At 34.2% G+C, this 21,871-nt stretch overlaps 1 protein-coding gene across 10 annotated transcripts in view; it reads left to right on the top strand.

The window, feature by feature from the left end:
* The window catches only part of ESCO1 (establishment of sister chromatid cohesion N-acetyltransferase 1), an 85,913-nt gene that overhangs the window by 35,954 nt on the left and 28,088 nt on the right, over positions 1-21,871 (top strand). For 8 of the 10 annotated variants that reach the window (XR_006602068.1, XR_006602067.1, XM_045065436.1 and 5 more), the window contains 5 exons: positions 79-2,207; positions 9,271-9,385; positions 11,548-11,608; positions 14,114-14,228; positions 17,569-17,700. Coding sequence is in view for 8 of the 10 variants with exons in the window: in XM_045065436.1 (XP_044921371.1) it covers positions 663-2,207; positions 9,271-9,385; positions 11,548-11,608; positions 14,114-14,228; positions 17,569-17,700 (1,968 nt within the window). In the remaining 2 variants the exon portion in view is untranslated. The remainder of the gene's footprint in view (positions 1-78; positions 2,208-9,270; positions 9,386-11,547; positions 11,609-14,113; positions 14,229-17,568; positions 17,701-21,871) is intronic. The other 2 variants (XM_045065431.1, XM_045065434.1) reach the window with 2 other exon arrangements.

The raw sequence follows: 21,871 nt of genomic DNA, 5'->3' as shown, positions 1-21,871 counted from the left end.
TTATTTCTGTATAGTATTAGCATTGCCATATTTCTTGGATTGTGCAAAATTTAATTTTAATTTTTTTTAATTTTTCAGAAATGGCAGCACAAAAGGAAATCTATATTAATAGAGTATTTTATTAAACGAAAGAGGTTAGATAAGAACTTTAAACTAACAGGCTCAGCAAACAAGGAAAGAAACCTGTTAGCTGTAAGACATGTTTCAAGTGAATCGAAGTCCAGTAACTGTAGACTTCAGAAGAAAAAAGGTTTCAAAATCTTTGTCAATACAGGTCAGTGATAAATAATTCTTCCAGTAATAGGGCTAGGCCTGAATACCATTATTAATTGAAAAATTAACAAAACAGATTGAACCTGAATTTTTATTTTACAAAAAGTTCTTAAAATATCAAATTAGAATTAAATTGTCCTCAAATTTCTATTGCCTTGTCCAGCAGTAAAGCAAATATCTTTCAGCCTTCATATCAGATTTTCTCATGTCCTAGGGATGACCGAAACCTTACTTGAAGCAAACTAGTATTTTTGTTGAAAATGTTCATCAGTCTCAAAGTTGATTTTTAAGACCTCCTCAGTAATAATACTAGACATTCAGCATTCGCACCTATCAGGACACGAAAATTCTCCCAAAAACTACTCAGAAAAGGAGGACCTTACTCAGGAATGATGTCCATTCAGGAGAAATCAAAAGAAAATTCCTCTAATGTTGTTAGAAAAAGTGAAGATAAGAATTTAGAAACACAAATTCAAGGTTCTCAAACGAATCTGGCAAAAAAATCAGGTCCAAAGGAAGCTGTAAAATCACTGGTTAAATCTTCTAGTGAGAGTAAAATAAATCAACCTGGATTAGGAACATGCATGAGTACAAGGTCAGCAAAAGCCACGTCCAATGATAAAAAAGCTAGTAAATCCATTAATAAAAATATGGTGACTGTGAAGGGAAATTTACAAGAATCTACAAAAAAGAAGAAATTACCTCAGAAAAAGTCAGTGCATGGAACTCCTAAATCAAATGAACAGCTTAACCGGAGATCACAAAGACTACAACAGTTAACAGAAGTTTCAACGAGGTCTCTGCGTAATAGAGAAATTCAGGGTCAGGTTCAAGCAGTTAAACAGACTTTGCCACCAAGGAAAGAGCACTGTAACAATTCTCAAAGTAAATCTAACAAAGCTAAAGCAAGTCAAAAACATGTGAAAAGAAAAGTACCAGAAATAAAGTCTGATTCTAAAGAGGATGAAAATCTAGTAATTAACGAAGTAATAAATTCCCCCAAAGGAAAAAAACGCAAAGTAGAGCATCAAACAGCTTCTACTTGCAGTTCTCAGTGCACAAAAGGATCTGAAAAATGTCTTCAGAAGAACACTAGAAAAGAGGAAATAAAATCTGTGCCTGTAAATTCTGAGATAAGAAGATCAAAAATGGTTACTTCAGCAGTCTCTGAAAAGAATGAGGTGAAGTCCGTTTATACACAAGTGAATACTAGTGCAAAATCCCAAAAAAGTCCACAGCCGTCAGTGCCTGAAGAAAGGGTAGATAATGAGCTGGAGCAAGCGGGAAAGAGCAAACGAGGTAGCATTCTTCAGCTCTGTGAAGAAATTGCTGGTGAGATTGAGTCTGATACTGTAGAGGTAAAAAAGGAATCTTCACAAATGGAAACTGTAAAGGAGGAGAAGCCTACAGAAATAAAATTGGAAGAGACTGATAATGAAAGACAAATACTTCATCAGAAGGAAACCAATCAGGATGTTCAATGTAATCGTTTCTTTCCCAGTAGAAAAACAAAGCCTGTGAAATGTATACTAAATGGAATAAACAACTCAACTAAAAAGAACTCCAACTGGACTAAAATTAAACTCTCAAAATTTAACTATGTGCAGCAAAATAAGTTGGACTCTCAAGTTTCCCCTAAATTGGGCTTAATACGAACCAGTTTTTCACTTCCAGCCTTAGAAATGCATCATCCAACTACTCAAAGTACATTTTTAGGGACAAAACTACATAACGATAAAAATACAGCTTGCCAGCAGGAAGAAATGAAAGAAATTAATTCTGAAGAAGTTAAAACTAATGATGTTACAGTTGAAGTTAATAAAACCACAAAAAGGTCTTCTGAAAATTGCCATTTGGATAAACAGATAAAACCACCTCCTGACCCACCTTTGGATAACCAGAGGAAAGATTCTTTTGAATCAGCACCAGATAAGGTAATTTATTTTTATTATGTGCAGTAGAGGTATCTGAATACTGTCTGTTAAATTTTAGCATATTTTAGTTTAAGAATCAAGTCATAAAAGACGAGTCATTTGTTAAGGTATCCTGTTTAGTTGTTAATAGTGTTTAATTAACTCAGTCATGTAGTGAGTGATAGAACTTAGTGGTAGCTTTAGATGTCTGATGTTTACATAAATGCTTCTCATTGCTTCCTTATTTTCACCTTTCATTTTTATTTTATATGAAGCATAATCCTGTTGAATTCTAACTTTTCTTCTTCTTTTTTAAAATTTTTTGAGCATAGTTAACCCACAGCGTTTTGTTAGTTTCTGGTGTACAACATAGTGATTTAACATCTCTGTATGTTATGCTTTGATCACTACAAGTGTGGCTGCCACCTGTTACCATACAATGCTATTATAATATCATTGACTATATTCCCTATGCTTTACCTTTTATTCCCATGACTTGTTTATTCCATGACTGGAAACCTGTGTTTCTCACTTCCCTTTCTTAATTTTGCCCATTCACTTACCCCCTAACTTTTCTTCAACACACTGATTTGCTTTTTCTTTTAATTGTAACCACAGAAACTGTGTTTCATAGTGACTAAAATATAGAAATTAAACTTTGGCCTTATTCTGACCAAACTGTTAAAAATTAATTTTAGCTGGCACAGATCAACCCCTTTTTACCACCTGATAAAAATTGAAAAAATGAAACATTTCTAGTAGTAGGGGTGCCTTTTAAGTTTGACTTTTGTGATCATTTTGAACAGTTGGACAAATAAAATGTCTGAAAGATGTAAATAATTCAGACATCAATTTAAGATTAGTGGTGAAGAATTTTTTAAAATGGAAAAATAAATTGAATAACAGAATCTTTAAAAAAAAGGAAGGGAATCTAATAGCTAGAAGAAGCTTTGATTATCTGAGGAAGTAGTTTGAAACTAAAAGCATCTGAGCCAATTTTTTTTCAAATTGAATCACAGGTACAATCCCAATATATAAACCAATAAGTAGAAATTTTTTTATGCATAGAACCACGGAGCTCTATAATATTAATATAGATTTGAAAAACTTGACTAAATTTGTTTTAGTTGTTTAATTTGGTAATGAGAAAACTGAGCACAGTAGAGGAATGCGAATTAGATCACATGTTTGAGGACACAAATAGGATTGAATTTTCAGGTGTTCTGATTCTCAGCCCAGCATTTTTTTTCTACAGTTACATACTTTGAACATTAGATCATTTGAGAAAAAAACACTGTGAGCAGAGAAAAAAGTCAAGTCATCCCAAAGTTTTGGGAATGATTTAAAGTTCTCTTTAGAGATATTTTGTTCTAGAAGTAACTTCGAATGACTGAAGAGTCTGGGCTTTATGCCAGAAGCCATGAAAATAGATCATTGTCTGTTCGTGTGGAGTACAAATCAAATAGAAGGGAACAGATACCATATGGTACTCTTAGATTTTATTTTCTGAACAAAAGGGAATGAAAGCATCAATTAGAACATAATTATTCAAATAGTGATAGTAACTAGAAGTAAGTAGTGAGTGGTAGTGTGAGTAACAGGTGTGGCTTCCGTCAGAGATGGGGTGGCTTTCTATTCAGAGTATGTTTTGTCAGCAAATTGATATCTATATTCCAGTTGTAGCTGCGGAGTTTATCTTCTACTCCTTTGCTACATAAATGTCAAAACTCAGTTTGTGAAGTAAGTCATGGGGATAAAAGGAACAGCATAGGGAATATAGTTAGTGATATTGTAGTAGTGTTGTATGATGACGGATGGTCGCCACACTTGTGAGGTGTTGAATCACTGTTGTACAGCTGAAATTAATACAACATTTCATGTCCACTAAAATTAAAAAAAAACCCTCAGTTTGTGGAGAATTATATTGAAGAATAAGAAAATGTAATTCTGGGGCACCTGGGTGGCTCAGTGGGTTAAGCCTCTGCCTTCAGCTAAGGTCATGATCTCAGGGTCCTGGGATCGAGCCCCACATCAGGCTCTCTGCTCAGCAGGGAGCCTGCTTCCTCCTCTCTCTCTGCCTGTGTCTCTGCCTACTTGTGATCTCTGTCTGTCAAATAAATAAATAAAATCTTAAAAAAAAAAAAAAGAAAATGTAATCCTTTGGAGTAAACTAGTAGAATAGAGATTCTTACTTAGATCACATTATTTTTACCTATAATATTGCTTTTACTGGAATGTACTTTGGATTATACGCTTTCTCTTGAGGTGCATTGTAAGAAACCATCCTATGAAACTTGTGTTAAAAATTTTATTTACATTTGTAAACTCTTGAATATTTAGAACATTCAGAATACTGCAGTCACTAATATACTTGTGTCTACCACCCAAATTTGACAAAAACTAACATTTTATTGAATTCTGGTTTTTTAAGATAAGGAAAGTACATTACAGGTACAGGTAAAAGCCATTATTCTCCCTCTTCTTTCCATTCAGCTCTCTTCCCAGAGTTAAATGTGTTTGTGAAGTTGGTGGGGATCTTCTCATTTTCTGTTTTTATTAATTCACTGTGTATGTGCATGTGAAAGACCTGCGGATCCCCTTACCCAAGAATCCAACACTGCCACTGGATTCAAACAGCAAGAGGTTTATTGTCACGCAGGTACCGGCGGGTGGTCGGCAGCTCCAGCTAACCGAGCACACCGACCGGAGTGAAGCAGGGTCTTTTATAGGAAGGTACAAACAAGTTTTGGGTGGGGCGCAACTGATTGGTGGACAGTTTGAACTTTTGAAAAAGGCATACTTGGAGTTTGCGGATTGGCTCCAGGGACGCGCGCGCGCGAAGAGAGCGGCGGGAAGGGGGGAATAAGCTGATTGGTTATGAGGGCCCGCGCGCGCGAAAGGAGAGGTGGGGAAGGGGAACAAGAAGGCGGAAGGGAGGAATGCCATCATGGCGTCTCTATTATTTCTATAAGCCACGCGGCTAGAGAAAGGCAAAAGAGCAATTAATAAGCAATTAATCACACAATTGATAACCTAATTTCATACCTAAAAGCCAGCGGTTTACAGAAAAGCAAACAAGCAGTTAGTTATCCTATCTATCTACTAGGGGAGGGGTCTTTCTAGGAGAGGGGTCTTTCACATGTATATCCAGAAGGAATACTTAGCAGTGTTTGTGTTTTAAATGTTTTCTCTGTGTGTTTGTAATGTTACAGTATTTTAAATGTTTAAATGTTAAATGCTAAAATAGTGTGTGTGTGTGTGTGTGTGTGTGTGTTTTTTTTGGGCAACTTGTTTTGTGCAGTCAGCATTTGATACTTACGAATACATGGGTATTTTAATAGCTGTAAATGAGTATACCACAGTTTATGTTTTCCTCTTCTAAAGCCCTTTCAGGTTGTTTCTGTTTTCACCAATACCAGTGATAATGATTACTTTTACAGAGTGGCCAGGAAATTGGGTAACCATTCAGTTGAAGATGTAGTTGTGTCTGCCGTGTCCAAGAAGTTCTGCTAGGGCTACAGAAGAGGAAGCATTTCCTACTTTTAAGGAATTTCCATTATAGCAGTCACTTAAGAGATTTTTCTTCTTGCCATGAGCACTAAGAATTGGGGTAGTTTAGTTTAACCATCATAATAGCTTTAGGTTAAGAACACTATAGCCTTTGGTGAGCACTGCCTCTTTGTTAGTCAAAGGAGAGCTTCAAACAATTGTCACCACAATCTACACTGTAGTTTCTCTTATTACCTACATATTATAGGTGAGGAGAGTGAGGCTTAGAAATTTAAGTACCTTACCTGAGTGACTTATAAGTGGTAGAGCTAGGATTTAAACTGAAATTGACTGGCTTCAGTGTCTCACGGGGTTATACTAGGGGAGGAAGGAGAATATAAAAACAAATCTTACATCATACAAAATCTTTTTTCTGTGGCTGCCTTTAATTTTTATGTCAATTTTAGCAGTACTGAGAAATGATGGTTGATATGGCTAAGCATTTGATAGGCCATCTTTTATTTTTTATTTTTATTTATTTTTTTTTAGAATTCAGGAATTTTTATAGAAAATAGATTAAAAAATCAAGAGATACAATATAAAATTTTTAAAAGAAAAAAATGAAAAGAAGGGAATTAGACCAGAAGATTCCATATCTAACTAAAAGTGATAGTAATAAAATAACAAGGACACAGTTAGGATGATATTATCAAAAGTTAATACAACACATAAAAGAACTACAAAAAACAGAAATATATATAAATTGTCTTCAATCTTTAAAATAAATGTTAATACCAGAAAATTTTTAAAACCAAAGGTCACAGATTTCCAGACCCAAGAAGACCCAATAAATGCCTGCACAATAAATGACATACATCCACACATACACCTCTATCATCACCATTACCAGCATTGAATGTGAAAGCATAAAAGTTTTAAAATGTTCTTAAGTATTTCAGAACCAGAAAACAAATAAATTAAGAAAAGCAAAGAAGAGTAGTTCATGTAAAAATTATCAACAATCCTCTTAATATCTATACCTTAAACTAAGAGGTTGAGAATGCCTTTGAAATTCAGACATAAGAAACCTCATCTACACGGAACCTCCATTATTCAATAATAAAGTGTAGATTAATAAAAATGCATCCTGGGCATCTAGTGAGGATGAGATGAGTTAACGTATATAAACTTCTTAGAACTCTACCTAGTACATGTTAAGTATAAATATGAATTATTATTAAAAATAAGAACAATAAAAAATAAAAATAAGAACAATAACAAATAACAATAACAAATACATCCTAATTATATCTGTTGCACCACTGGTGAGGTAATCAATGAGTTCTACCTTAAGAAATACCCAAATGGAGAGGTCATAATAATTAATATTTATTTATTTATTTATTTTCGAATTTTCCTTATCATTTTATTTTATTTTTTTTTGACTTTTAATTTTTAATTTTTTATAAACATATATTTTTATCCCCAGGGGTACAGGTCTGTGAATCACCAGGTTTACACACTTCACAGCACTCACCAAAGCACATACCCTCCCCAATGTCCATAATCCCACCCCCTTCTCCCAAACCCCCTCCCCCCAGCAACCCTCAGTTTGTTTTGAGAGATTAAGAGTCACTTATGGTTTGTCTCCCTCCCAATCCCATCTTTGCGACAACATGGATGGAACTAGAGCGTATCATGCTTAGCGAAATAAGTCAAGCAGAGAAAGACATCTATCATATGATCTCCCTGATATGAGGAAGTGGTGATGCAACATGGGGGCTTAAGTGGGTACGAGAAGAATCAATGAAACAAGATGGGATTGATAGGCCTTCTTTTAATTCTTTGGACTGAATTTAAATTATTTGAACATGGGGCATGTAGGTGGCTAAGTCGGTGAAACATCGGACTGACTCTTGATTTTGGCTCAGGTCATGATCTCCGTTCTAGGATTGAGCGCCTTCTCAGGCTTCTTGCTCAGTGGGGAGTTTGCTTGAGATTCTCTCTCTCCCTCTTAGCACTCTCTCGGTCTCTCCTGCTCTTGCATGCTTTCTTTCTCTAAAATAAAGAAATCTTTAAAAAAATTACTTGAACTTTATGAATTTTAAAGCCCAGTTATATTATGATTTATTTTTTTAAGCCAGTAATTTGCTGAATTCCGTCCTGTTTAATGGAGAGATTAATTGGTAATTTGTCATTGTTATTTTTAATTTTTCTGCTTTTTCAATGACAAAAATCATTCACTTTTTCAAAAATATTTAAAAATGTTACATGTTGAATGTAATAATCACAATACAGATACAGCCAATGTTAACAGAGTGGAGTTTTGTGGGGTTTTTGTTGTTGTTGTTTTGGGTTTTGTTTGTTTGTTTTTTTTTGGTAGTTTACTGAGTATCAGCTTTGACAGTGTTCTGATTTAGGGAATCTTGGGAATACAGAGATAAATATAATATGATCTTCTCTCAAGAGTTACAGAAGATGAGGGCACCTGGATGGCTCAGTTGATTAAGCTACTGTCTTCAGCTCAGGTCATGATCCCCGAGTCCCAGGATCAAGTCCTACATCCGGCTCCCAGCTCCATGGGGAGTCTGCTTATCCCTCTGACCTTCTACCCTCTCATGTTCTCTCTCACCCTCAAATAAATAAATCTTTAAAAAAAATGGGGTGCCTGGGTGGCTCAGTGGGTTAAAGCCTCTGCCTTCAGCTTAGGTCACGATCCCAGGGTCCTGAGGAGCCTGCTTCCCCCTTTCTCTCTCTCTGCCTCCCTGCCTACTTGTGATCTCTGTCTGTCACATAAATAAATAAAATCTTAAAAAAAAAAATCTTAAGAAAAGAGTTATAGAAGATGAATCAAAAACAAATAACTAATTGATAGTAGTAATAAGGACATGAAAGAGGTAGAGATGAAATAGATGGAGAATTATTCCAAAATTGGAAAAATGGCATAGGGAAACTTGGAGAACACTTCATGGAAAATGTTAATATTTAAGTAATGAGTTGAGTGGATACGGGGGAAAGGTTCTACATCAGCACTATCCAGTAAAAATGTAAAGTGAGCCACATATACTACTTAAAATTTTCTGTTAGCCACATTAAAAAGAATAATACACTGGTAAAATGAATATATTTTATTTAATCTATTATATAAAAATACTATTATTTCAGTATGTAATCAATTTTAAAAATTGAGATATTTTACTTTTTTTAAGTCTTAAAAATCTGATGTGTGTTTCATATTTACAACATAGTCTCAAAGCAGTCATACTAATGACCTTTTAAGTGCTCAGTAGTCAGATGAGGTGTGGGTACTGTATTGGAGAGTGCAGATTTAGATAGATTGAACAGGCAGATATAGAATATATCTATGGGATTTGCAAGGCTTTCAATGTAGCATGAAGGGAAAAAATGGGAGTTGATGTTAAGAGAGTAGATGTCGGGAGATCAAAATACTTTTAAGGTGTATCAATGTGAATTATTCCAACTGTGAAGAATTATCTTAAATTTTAGTATGCTAAGGTTCATTGGAAGTATCTTGGGATGAGTCCCCAAGGTTTATATGAAAGAAATATTAATGTTTTGAATTTTGTATATTTAGAATTTCAGTGTGTGTTTGGAATCCAAGATTGAAAACAATCCAGTGGGAAATACCTCTACTGTTTCGGCTCTGCTCAGCCAAGCAAAAATTGATACAGGGGAGAATAAATTTCCAGGTAAAAGTTTGGAAATATTTTTTGGGTTTCTCAGTGTTCAGAAGTATTTTTGTCACCATGATAGAAAGCAGTACTGATTACCATATAGGCCAGTTAAATCCTTCTGAGCTATTGTGTGTGTTTTTCAAATGTGTGATTATCACCATTCTTTTTTGTTTTTTGTTTTTATCTTTACTACCATTCTTTGGGGTAGAATTGCTTTTCTTTCTTAGCTTGTTTAAATTACTTAGGTATTAAAAAATAAAATGGCCTGGATGATCAATAAAATTGGGTCCAAAACCAAAACAAAGCACATTAGCCAAATGTCAACTAACTTGGATAACTTTAACTTTTCCTTTAGAAAATCCATTGTTTATGTTTTAAATGTTTTCCTAAAACATTTTTGGGTAATGAAGTATAAAAATAAAGTACCAGTTTACATATATTGATAAATTGTAAATAAAAAATATTAAATTAAGATTCTTTGACTCACTACCAAAAGTTCTTTTGTTTATTTTGAATATTTTATCTTTATTATTCAGTGCTAGTGATTGGAGAATCTAGAAACACACATACTTTCTGGAGAAGTATTACTTAATGAATTGCATAAGTTGATGGTAGGAGCTTATTTTTCAAGTACAAAGACTATTTGTGTTTTTCCACTTCAGATTCTTATCTTTAACCCTTGATTACTCACTTTTCCATGTTAGTGGTTCTGTCTTTGAAAGGACTTTTAAATGCTGCAGGGGCACTGGCTGGCTCCGTTGAGCCTTACTTAAAAAAACAAAACAAAACACAAAAAACACAAGGCTGCAATTTGGGCAGTTATGCCATACAAAGACTTTTTTGTGTGTGACCTTGTAAAAATTTTTTGACAATACATTGTTTGAACTGTTGGATGGGGATTTGCTCACCTTTATCAGATGAAGCCTGAGGTAATACAGAAAAGGACTTCCTAATTCCTGTTTCTCCCTGCTAAAGGAAAGGTATACATGGAGCAGTATGTTGAGGTCAGATAATGTCTTTCATTGCATGTTATTAAACTTTTCTCTTAGTTGAGGAAAGGGAAGTATATGATAAATGTACAATTTATTCACTGGAAAAAATGAATTATTGCATTATTTATTAATGTGATTAAAACTTTAGAAGCTACAATTTAAAAATTTCAGTATAATTAACATAGTTTTGTATTAGTTTCAGGTATGCAATATAGTGATTCAATGATTCTACACTTAGTGTTCATTATAAGATACTCTTAATCCCCTTCACCTGTTTCACCCATTCCTCTACCCTCCCCTGTGGTAACTACCAATTTGTTCTCTATATTTAAGAGTCTTTGTCTCTTTTTTTTGTTTTGTTTCTTAAACTCCTACAGATGAGTGTAATCACATGGTATTTATCTTTCCCTAACTGACTTACTTCACTTAGCATTACAACCTCTGAATCCATCCATGTTGCAGCTGGCAAGATTTCATTCATTTTTGTGGCTGAGTAATTTTCCATTATATGTATGTATATATACCATTCTTTTTTATCCACTCATCTATTGATGGACACTTGGGTTGCTTCTACAATTTGGCTATTTTAAATAATGGTGCAATAAACATAAGGGTGCATGTATCTTTTGAATTGGTATTTTTGTATTCTTTGGGTAAATACCCAGTAGTGAAATTACTGGATCATACGGTAATTCTGTTTTTAATTTTTTGAGGAACCAGTGTACTGTTTTCCCCAGTAGCTCTACCAATTTGCATTCCCACCAACACTGCAAGAGGGTTCCTTTTTCTCCACATCCTCACCAACACTCACTGTTTCTTGTGGACTACAATTTTTTTTAAACAAGCTATGTTCCCATTTCCATTAGGAAATTTACATTTAGAGTGTATATAATGATAAAGGCGTTTTCACAGTTTGCTTTATTATTCAGTGCTAGTGATTGGAGAATCTAGAAACACACTGTTAATCTACCATTGGATCTCTTAGTGGCTCTGTAGAGCCTTGCCTTATTCTCCTTTTCTGAAGAGTGATTTCTAGAAAGGGACTTTAATTTAATCAAATGGTTTTTATTAAAATTAAAACATTTAGTGCATTGTTCTCTTTTTTCTTTATAATGATTTTCAGCTGTTAGATGGAGAAGTAGTACAAAGCTTAATGTGTAACTCACTTTCTTGATTAAATTACAGGTTCAGCTCCCAAACAGCATACTGTACTCAGCAACCAAACATCTAAGACCAGTGATAACAGGTAAGACATTAGTTTAATATAAAAATAAATATGAGAATCGTTAGAAGATAAACTGAGCCTTTTACAATTTTTGTTTATTTGAACAAAAGTCAGTTCAATTTGGGCATTATCCAGTCTCACAGATAGAAAGGAGCTCCAAGATAGAAAAGATCTCCAAGCAGAAAGGCGTGGGCATAAGGAAGTTATAACTGGCAAAAAAAGTGGGTTGATTATTGCAAAGTTACTTTCCTTTGGGAGAGATGGCAGAGGTCTTTTAGGCAAATTACCTAACTAGTGCTAGTTAGGTGATTCCTAACTGACTAGTTTAAGTTTCCATTTCTTGAAGGACTAAAACTAAGTCCAGGTTTGGTAATATGGAGCTTAGCATAAGGAATTCCATTTTGGACCTGTTGTCTTGTTTTTAATAGAGCTTAAGGATTTAATACTTATACCTTTCAAGTTTGGGGTATTTTTCCCTAAAAACTTGTGCTAGTAGTCCTCAGTTTTCCTTGTAGAGAGAATGTGATAGTCACAAGTTCTGTTTTTATTTTACTTTTTTTGTGCCTTTACATGTTTTTTTTTTTATAAAGATTTTTATTTATTTATTTGACAGATAGAGATCACAAGTAGGCAGAGAGGCAGCCAGAGAGAGAGAGAGGAGGAAGCAGGCTCCCTGCTGAGCAGAGAGCCCGATGTGGGACTCAATCCCAGGACCCTGAGATCATGACCTGAGCTGAAGGCAGCGGCTTAACGCACTGAGCCACCCAGGCGCCCCTGTGCCTTTACATGTTTTACAGTTTTGTTTTTTTACTTATGGTATTAACATCTTTTCTTTTTTTAAAAAATTTATTTTTAAAATTTTACTTATTTTTATTATTATTATTTTTTATTAACATATGGTATATTATTAGCCCCAGGGGTACAGGTCTGTGAATCCCCAGGTTTACACACTTCATAGCACATACCTTCTCCAGTGTCCATAACCCCACCATCCTCTCCCTCTCCCCCTCCCCCCAGCAACCCTCTTTGTTTTGTGAGATTAAGAGTCTCTTATGGTTTGTCTCCCTCCTGATCCCATCTTGTTTCATTTATTCTTTTCCCACCCCCTAAACCCCCCATATTGCCTCTCAGCTTCCTCATATCAGGGAGATCATATGATAATTGTCTTTCTCTGATTGACTTATTTCGCTAAACATAATACCCTCTAGTTCTATCCATGTCATTGCAAATGGCAAGATTTCATTTCTTTTGATGGCTGCATAGTATTCCATTGTGTGTGTGTGTGTGTGTGTGTGTGTGTACACACACACCACATCTTCTTTATCCACTCATCTGTTGATGAACATCTAGGTTCTTTCCATAGTTTGGCTATTATGGACATTGCTGCTATAAACATTTAGGTGCATGTGCCCCTTCGATCACTACATTTGTATCTTTAGTGTAAATATCTAGTAGTACAATTGCTGGGTCGTAGGGTAGGTCTATTTTCAACTTTTTGAGGAACCTCCATGCTGTTTTCCAGAGTGGCTGCACCAGCTTGCATTCCCACCAACAGTGTAGGAGGGTTCTGCTTTCTCTGCATCCTTGCCAGCATCTGTTTTTCCTGACTTGTTAATTTTAGCTATTTTGACTGGTGTGAGGTGGTATCTTATTGTGGTTTTGATTTGTATTTCCCTGATATAGCATCTGTTTTTTTTTTTTTTTAAGATTTTATTTATTTATTTGACAGAGATCGCAACTAGGCAGAGAGGCAGGCAGAGAGAGGGGGAAGCAGGCTCCCCGCCAAGAAGACAGCCTGATGTGGGACTCGATCCCAGAACCCTGAGATCATGACCTGAGGCAAAGGCAAAGGCTCTAATCCACTGAGCCACCCAGGCGCCCCTGTAGCATCTTTTCTTAACTACCTCATTCTGTTAAGTCTGTATTAGATTTTACTGTGTGAATATTCCATTGTTTATTTAACAGCTCTCCACTTTGTAGACATTTTGGTTGTTTCTAGTTAATTTCTGTCCAAAAAAAAGTTCTGCAGTACACAGAAGCATCTTTGCCCATTTGTATTACTATATCTAGGATAAGTTTATAGCTCTAGCATATAACCTGCATTGCTATATTTTCCTCCAGTGTGTGTCTTTTGATACTTCCAGCAACCATGTTTTGAGAATGCACCTTTCTGCAAATCGCTTGAAGTATTATTTATTATCAACATGTAAAAGTATTTTAAATGTTTTAAAAGCATTCCATTCTCTTTAATATCAGAATAAAATTAAATCTGCGTTATTTTGCTTTCTAGATTATGAAAGCCGTATTTAGGACAAACTGTAGTAACTGAGATGGCTAAAAATTACCAAAAAAACCTTAAAACTTACTCAAATTATAGTAGGTACAGCAGTTTTTTATTTGTTGAAAATTGGTAATTTTCTTGGGTTTTCTCCCCTTGATTTTTAAAAGGTTATTCTTTTCCCCCTTACTGTTGAAATCTGTGAGTGTTGTATAGTAAAAGTTGTTTTTTGTTTTTTTTTTTTAAAGGGAGACACCACCAAATCATTCTTGGACTAAGTGTAATTCCCGTTTGGAGATAACAATTCCAAAGGACTTGAAACTAAAAGAAACAGATAAAGTTGATGAAAAACAGTTGATCATAGTAAGTATCCAATTTCACCTTTTTGGCAAAGGGTTATAGTAACCATCTTACTTATGCACTTTGTTAAAGAATAAGTTCAACCTTTTTTCAGAGAGCCTTTTGTGTCACCATAAATCATTATGGAAATAATTTTGGTATCATTACAAATGCCCTTCTGGCTGCCCAGTAGTGAAGCCCTCTTGTCACAAATAAAAACTCAAAATCTCCATGCTTTTAGTTTTATTCAGGACTGATTGATACTTTATTTTACATTTGTGTATTTTATCATTTGTTACTTTCTTAAATATGTACCTTGTTTTAGTAGTTGGTTTAAATATTAAAAAATGGAGCTTAATGCATAAAATGATTTTAAATATCTGTATTTTAGTGTAATTTTATAATTTTAAAACGGTTTCATTGGATGATAAATCAATAGTTAATTTGAAATAGAACTTAACCACTCTGCAGTTTGATGGCAAGTTGTAAAACAGAGGGAGATATTTTGTTTGATTAAAAATCTAATTTGAATGAGTGAGCACACTATAAAAAAATAAAGGGGCCCAAAATAATAGGAAAATTTACTGTATTTCCATTCAACATTGTCAGTAGGATTTTTTGGAATAGATTATTAATGCTAACTCTAATATAGGGGAATTACTTATTAAGAATTATCTGGAAATTTTGAGAAAGTTTAATCAGGAAAATGTTTCATCAGATTTAATAACATTTCTGTTGTTAATTGATAGTGAAACAGGATAAGAATAGTAGAATCTAGAGCTTCACTGACCAGTATGGTAGCCACATGTGGCCATTTAGTATTTGAAATGTGGCTCATCAGAACTGTGATAGACTATAAGTATAAATGTATTTACTACATTTTAAAGACTAATACAGAAAAGGGATTGTAAAGTATTTCACTAATAAGTTCTTTTTTCTATTTAGTATATGTTGGAATTATAATATTTGGGATATGTTTTGTTGAACAAAATATTAAAATTCACATATTTGTTTTTGCATCCTTTAACGTGGCTACTAGAAAATTTAAAATTACATTTGTGGATTGTACTTCTAGTCAAGAGTTGATGGTGATGTTAATGATCATGATGATAGTAGCTAATACTTTTTGAATACATTATTTTATGTATTCCACTCATATTAACTTAATTAAGCCTTAGTTTTTAAAGTATGAGGTAGGTACTATTATTTCCCATGTACCAATTAAGAAACCAAGGAAGAGATGTTTATTCATTACTATGAGTATTGCCTGCTTATAGAGATATTTGTACACTGGTGTTCATTAATCATAATAGCCAGAAGGTGAAAGCAATCAAAGTATCCATCAAGGATGAATGGATAAACAAAATATGGTGTACACATAAAATGGAATATTATTCAGCCTTAAAAAAAGAAGAAACTCTGGCATGCCACAGCATGGTTGAACTTTAAGGACATTATGCTAAGTGAAATAAGTCAGTCACAGGAAGACAAATACTGTATGATTTCAGTTCTGTGAGGTGCCTAGAGTAGTCAAATTTAGAGACAAAGTAAAATGGTGGTTTCTAGGAACTGGGAAGGAAAGTGGATTGGGAACCTATTTAGTGGGTATAGAGTTTCAGTTTTGCAAAATGAAAATAATTCTGAAGATTGGTTGCACAACAGTTTGAATATACTTAACACTACTGAACTGTACACTTAAAAATCGTTAAGATAGTAAGTATTATGTATGTCATACCACAATTACAAAAAAAAATTCTAGCTGCCTGAAATTTCATGTAACAATTTGTGAATAGTTTGAATCCTTTAGAATGAACTTCCCTTAAGTTCTTTTTCTTTTTTTTTTTAAAGATTTTATTCATTTATTTGACAGACAAAGATCACAGGTAGGCAGAGAAGCAGGCATGGAGAGAGGAGGAAGCAGGCTCCCTGCTGAGCAGATAGCCCGATGTGGGGCTTCATCTCAGGACCCCTGGACCATGATCTGAGTTGAAGGCAGAGGCTTAAACCCACTGAGCCACCCAGGCGCCTGAACTTCCCTTAAGTTCTATACACAATTTTTTATTTACCATTTGACTTCTCTTTGCTACTTGATCCTAATTCTGAGACACTAGAGATGCTGTTGTCTTAGATCTTGTTTTTTTTTTTTTGTAGTAATTCAAATTGCACAGTTTAGAATAGAAAGAGTAAAGGGATCATTAATCAATTCTTTAAAAAAAATAGTTTATTTATTTGACAAAGAGCACAAGCAGGGGGACAGGAAGAGGAAAAAGGGGAGCCCGATATGGGCTCGATTCCAGGACCCAGGGATCATGACCTGAACCAAAGGCAGACACATTTGACTGAGCCACCCGGGTGCCCTAGTTTATTCCTTTTCTTTTTTTAAGTTTATTTTTATTTATTTAGAGAAAAAGAGAATGCACTAGTGGAGGGGCAGAGGGAGAGAGAGGGAGAGCATCTTAAGCAGGCTGTACGCCCAGCATGGAGTGCAATGTGGGGTTTAGTCTCACGATCCTGAGATAATGACATGAGCCAAAATCAAGAATCAGGCACTTAACTGGCTTTAACCATCCAGGCACCTCTATTAGCTCATTATTCTTAGACTTAGATCACACTGCTGAAAACTTCTTCTTGAATAAGAACAAGAATAGAAAACATTTTGTAAACAGTTAGTATTCTATAGCACAAGTATGAATTACCGGAGAGTAGATGATGGTACTTTGTACTTATTTAATATAAAGATAATAGAAAAAATTAATACTACCTTTTCTCCGGAGTTTCTAGTGACATCAAAATACTCTTTAGTATCTACAGGCTAGAACAAAACCATTAAAAAGAACATACTTTTTTTTTTATAAACATATAATATATTTTTATCCCCAGGGGTACAGGTCTGTGAATCGCCAGGTTTACACACTTCAGAGCAGTCACCATAGCACATACCCTCCCCAATGAAAAAGAACATACTTTTAAGACATTAAAAAATACAGGTCTGTGAAAAACTATTTCCTTTAAGCTTTAACAGTGTAATTATTGCAGATATAGAATGTGTCTATGTTCTTATTTATAGAATGTTTCCTGTTTGGCACTTTAGAACAGAGATTGTAGTGTTAAAAGATATTTCTCAGTTTTTTTCAGTTATTAAATGCTGTGAAGCAAGTGATCAGATTTTTAAAATGGAAACAGTTCTTAAAATTATACTTAGATTTCATAGATTAATGTCTTCTTTTTTAATCAACACTGAATAATTTTTATTACAGATTAAATATTTCTCACATTATGTTCCCATTATAGCTTTAGAGGCTGAAGTTCTGGAATTATTCCTTTGGGAGGGAAAAAAACCTTTTTGTTTGTTTTTTATAAATAGGATGCAGGACAGAAAAGATTTGGAGCAGTTTCCTGTAATGTTTGTGGCATGCTTTACACAGCTTCAAATCCAGAAGATGAAACACAGCATCTGCTCTTCCATAACCAGTTTATAAGTGCTGTAAAATATGTGGTAAGTGGAGTTTATGACTTCTAAAATGAAGTATCAGATAGCTAGGTCAGGATCTTAAAGAGATGAATTGCAAAACTTAAGACATTGAAAAATTTCTGTTTTTAGTACATGATCATATATACAAAGCCCTTGTATGTATACTGGCTTATTTTAAAACAAAGCCAGACATAAAACCAGCTAACTTAATTCTACCTGGTTTATATTTTGGGATTTTTTTTAAGTTACATCTTTAAAGCAGTTATTGTACCTCATCTCTTCTAACAATTAATGCTATTCAACTTGAGTATTTAAAATTCTCTTTAATTATTAGCTGTTGATAAGCCTGTTTCATATTTATAATAGCTTAGTATAACTTTTTTTCTGAAAATTGATAGTGATACACTATTATACAAATAGATGGTTTTGGAATTTTTCTTTACCTTCTCTTTGCTATCATGAGAGTTTTTCATGATAAACTAAAAAAGAAAAATTTATTGAAGGTTAAAATCTCAGAATTTGCTGTATACTTTAAAAAAATGCCACAAAGTTAATATGTTTTAGTATATATTAATATATGTGCATTTGAGGTACAGTGGGTATTATTTAATAGTTATTTCTGGAAATGGCAAAATTTTGAATAATTTTGAACCATTTCAGATATCTTGTGAAAATAGTAATTTAATGTAATTGCTGTTTACCCATATCTGAAATGGAATCTGTTTTTATTCTATACATGTTACCTTCAGTACTGTACACTCACATTAATAAGACCTCCAGGATATCTGAACTGAGATCACCCATTCATTTCATATAGGCTTTTACATAAGCAACAGATGTTGGATTGTTTAAAGATCTTTATTGGCTTCACTTAAATTTGTATTTTTATTTTTGGTTGAAGAGTTCATATTTATTGTTTCATTTATCTAGTTACTTCTACCCAATATAGGGTTTTCTTTTTTTTGGTTCTCTACTGTGGTGATTCTTTATACTCCTTTTTACATCTGTCTTTTCCACACACACCCCCTTCTGTCACTTAACTAAATGCAGTACAAGCTGTTTGGGCATTAAATATTTATAGCTAGATACTGATTTATTGTTTGGAATTTATACTTTTCCAATTTCACTATATTAATATCCTTACAACTTGAAAACAAATAATCCTATCAGATAGCTAAGTTAATAGAATACTTGGGGCAAAAACATTTATTTATTATACATAAATCTGGTAGAAGTTAGTTTAAATGAGTTTTCATTTTACATCTTTTGATTCTTGTGATCACTTTTGTGTTAGGTTTAAAAGACTTTATTCTTCATCTGAAGTAACAGTAATGAAAATGATAAGGAAATATGTACTCTGTGCTTCCACAGTATCATTGGAAGCTGGTTTATGGAGTGAGATGGAGTCATCACCTTTTAAACAAATTCTGGCTCTTGCAAAGCTATAAAACGGTGTACTAACTTCAGAAAGATTGATTCCTGCCCCAGCCCTATTCCTCCTTCTAACCACCCCTCCTCCGACCTTGATGGGACAGAGCTATGGGTTATTTTATTGTTTTTGAAATAAGCTCAAGAGAAGGAATTGAGTTTAGCAGTTGGCCATCCTTTGCTAACATCAAGATCAATATCCATATCTTTTGCTGTTTTCAAATGTAGTTATATACATGTAGTCTAAAGTAGAAACTCCTCCAAAATATTGTAGCATTCTTTTTTAGTGTATGGAGAGAGGATAAAAATATATGTATTATGTTAAAGATACATAATGTTATGTTAAAGTTCTGCTGTGATCAGAGCTCTGGATTTGGGGTTGGGACATTAAACATTTATTGGGTACCTAGTATGTGCTTTGCATTCTTGTGCATTTAATGAGCAGTATTGTGTTTTTGCATTAAGCACTTTCCCCCCTTTCTTTTTAAAAATTTATATAATTAAAGTTTAAGCACTTTTACGGTGTTTGAGAAAACATCTAATTTTAAAATATGAGTTTTGTCTTTTTCTGTTTCCTGGAAAGAAACACATAGAAAAGAAGTCATTTGGTGTTCTGGTTTTTTTTTTTAAGATTTTATTTATTTGACAGAGAGAGAGATCACAAGATGGCAGAGAGGCAGGCAGAGAGGGAGGGGGAAGCAGGCTCCCCGCAGAGCAGAGAGCCCGATGCTGGGCTCCATCCTAGGACTCTGAGATCATGACCTGAGCCGAAGGCAGAGGCTTAACCCACTGAGCCACCCAGGCACCCCTGGTGTTCTGGTTTTAATTAATTTTAAGTGAATAGTGTTCCAGGACTGGAGATAAAGGTTTGATCTACTTAAAACTATTTAAAAGTAGAATAAATTAAATCCCAGTGAGTTTTACTTTTTAAATTTAATCAAACATTTTAAAGAAAATAAATAGCTTTTCTTTAGGGTAAAAATTTTCCCTTAGACATGGTAATAATCTCTAACAGCTAAAAATGACTAAAGACCTTTTCTAAAGATTAAAATCATAAATATATTTAGTCACTGTAGAAATTGATGCCCACAGAGCCTTTTATTTGGCTGGCTAATTTTTTTGTTTTTTTTTCCTTTTCTTACCCTCTTTGGTAGGGGTAGGGGAAAGTTATGATGCTCTCTATTTTTCATAGTACCCTGTCTGCCTCATTGATGCCATTTGAGGAAGTGCATTTTATCTAACTTACTAGAAGCTATTTAGGAAGGAGCTTGTTAATGCTTCAGGAGAAGCCTGAACTTTGCTTTTGACCTATAAACACTTCAGTTTCCTTGATCAGCTGGAGATATACTCTGTGCTAAGGGTTTGAAGAGAAAGCAGGAAAAACTCCCCCTAGAACACTGAGGAATGTTGCCAAGCCTGGAGCCTATCCACAATTCAGCTGTATTTTGAACTTTTAGTAATGTAGCCAAGGAATCATGTTTGGGTTCTTTGCAGAGAAATTTCTAACTTAATCCTTTTTTCCTCCTTGTTCCTAATCTCTTTTGAATTAATTAACATCTGACTGAATGAAGGCTCTGTGGAGGGCTCTACTTCAGGGTGTATGATATGCCCTTGCTTTCAAGGTTAGGAGCAAAGCCCGAAAAAAATGAAAAGTTAACAATAAGAGATTTATTAAAGCAGTAAGTCAGTATTATTTAAATTTAATTATAATTAGCTTTACAATTTAGAAGTGGTAATTACTTTGGTAGAGCAGTGATCAGAAGTTTTGTTTCCATGGGTGAGGAAAAGTTAAGATTTGATTTTTTTTTTTTTAATGGACAGACACTAGGAGGTCATCTATTATTGATAGCTAATAAGAAAACTTAACATCTTTGTGGGGAATAATGAGTAAATTTTTTTTCTTGTTGAATCAGAGATTTTTATAGATAATAAGACCAGAAAAATGCATCAGATTGGATTGTGATACTTTGGTTTTGATGCCAGTTTGGGCTTTTTTCTTTCTTTTCTTTTAGACATTGAAATTTGAGCATTGTGAATGATATAGTTAAGTTTAAATAATGTTAAAAATGATATTTTGGTGGAATGTAGGGAGAAAAATATTTAAAAAATTTTTATATTTTATTTTTTTGAAAGATTTATTTTAGGGGGGGGGGCGGACGGGGAGGGGGAGGGATGGGTAAGAATCTCAGGCAGGCTCTGTGCTGATCTCAGAGCCCTGTGCTTGGCTAGGCTCAGTCTCATGTCCCTGAGATCATGACCTGAGCTGAAACCAAGAGTCGGACGCTTTATTGATTGAGCCACCCAGGCACTCTGAGAAATAATATTTTAGTGACATAAAAGGAGAAGGTAGTACATGTAGTGGTGTGTGTGGTATTGGATTACTATGGCACTGGTAGAAAAGGGGAAATTGATGATAAAAACTGAAGAAAGATTTGACAGATTTCTGATTGGCTGTAGAGCTAAGCTATACTCTTCTAGTATCGTAGTACTAAATCATCAAAGTAAAAATGCTGTTTCTCCCCATGGGGATGAAAGGTACAGCATAGGGAATATAATTAATGGTATTGTAATAGTGTATGGTGACCAGTGATAGCTACACTTGTGAGCCCTGCATAATGCATGGAATTGTTGTATAGACTTGTTGAATCACTATGTTGTATACGTGAAAGTAGTATAACACTATGTATCAACTATACTTCAGTAAAAAATAAAAGATACTGATAAATATCTCAGAAAAAGCACTGTTCCTCACTCAGTGAGCAGGGAG

Source organism: Mustela putorius, unplaced genomic scaffold, assembly GCF_011764305.1.
Source record: "Mustela putorius furo isolate JIRA1106 unplaced genomic scaffold, ASM1176430v1.1 tig00003858_pilon_pilon_pilon, whole genome shotgun sequence".
NCBI lineage: Eukaryota > Metazoa > Chordata > Mammalia > Carnivora > Mustelidae > Mustela > Mustela putorius.
Note: the sequence above shows the minus strand (reverse complement) of the source record. Positions and strands in the feature narration are given on the sequence as shown.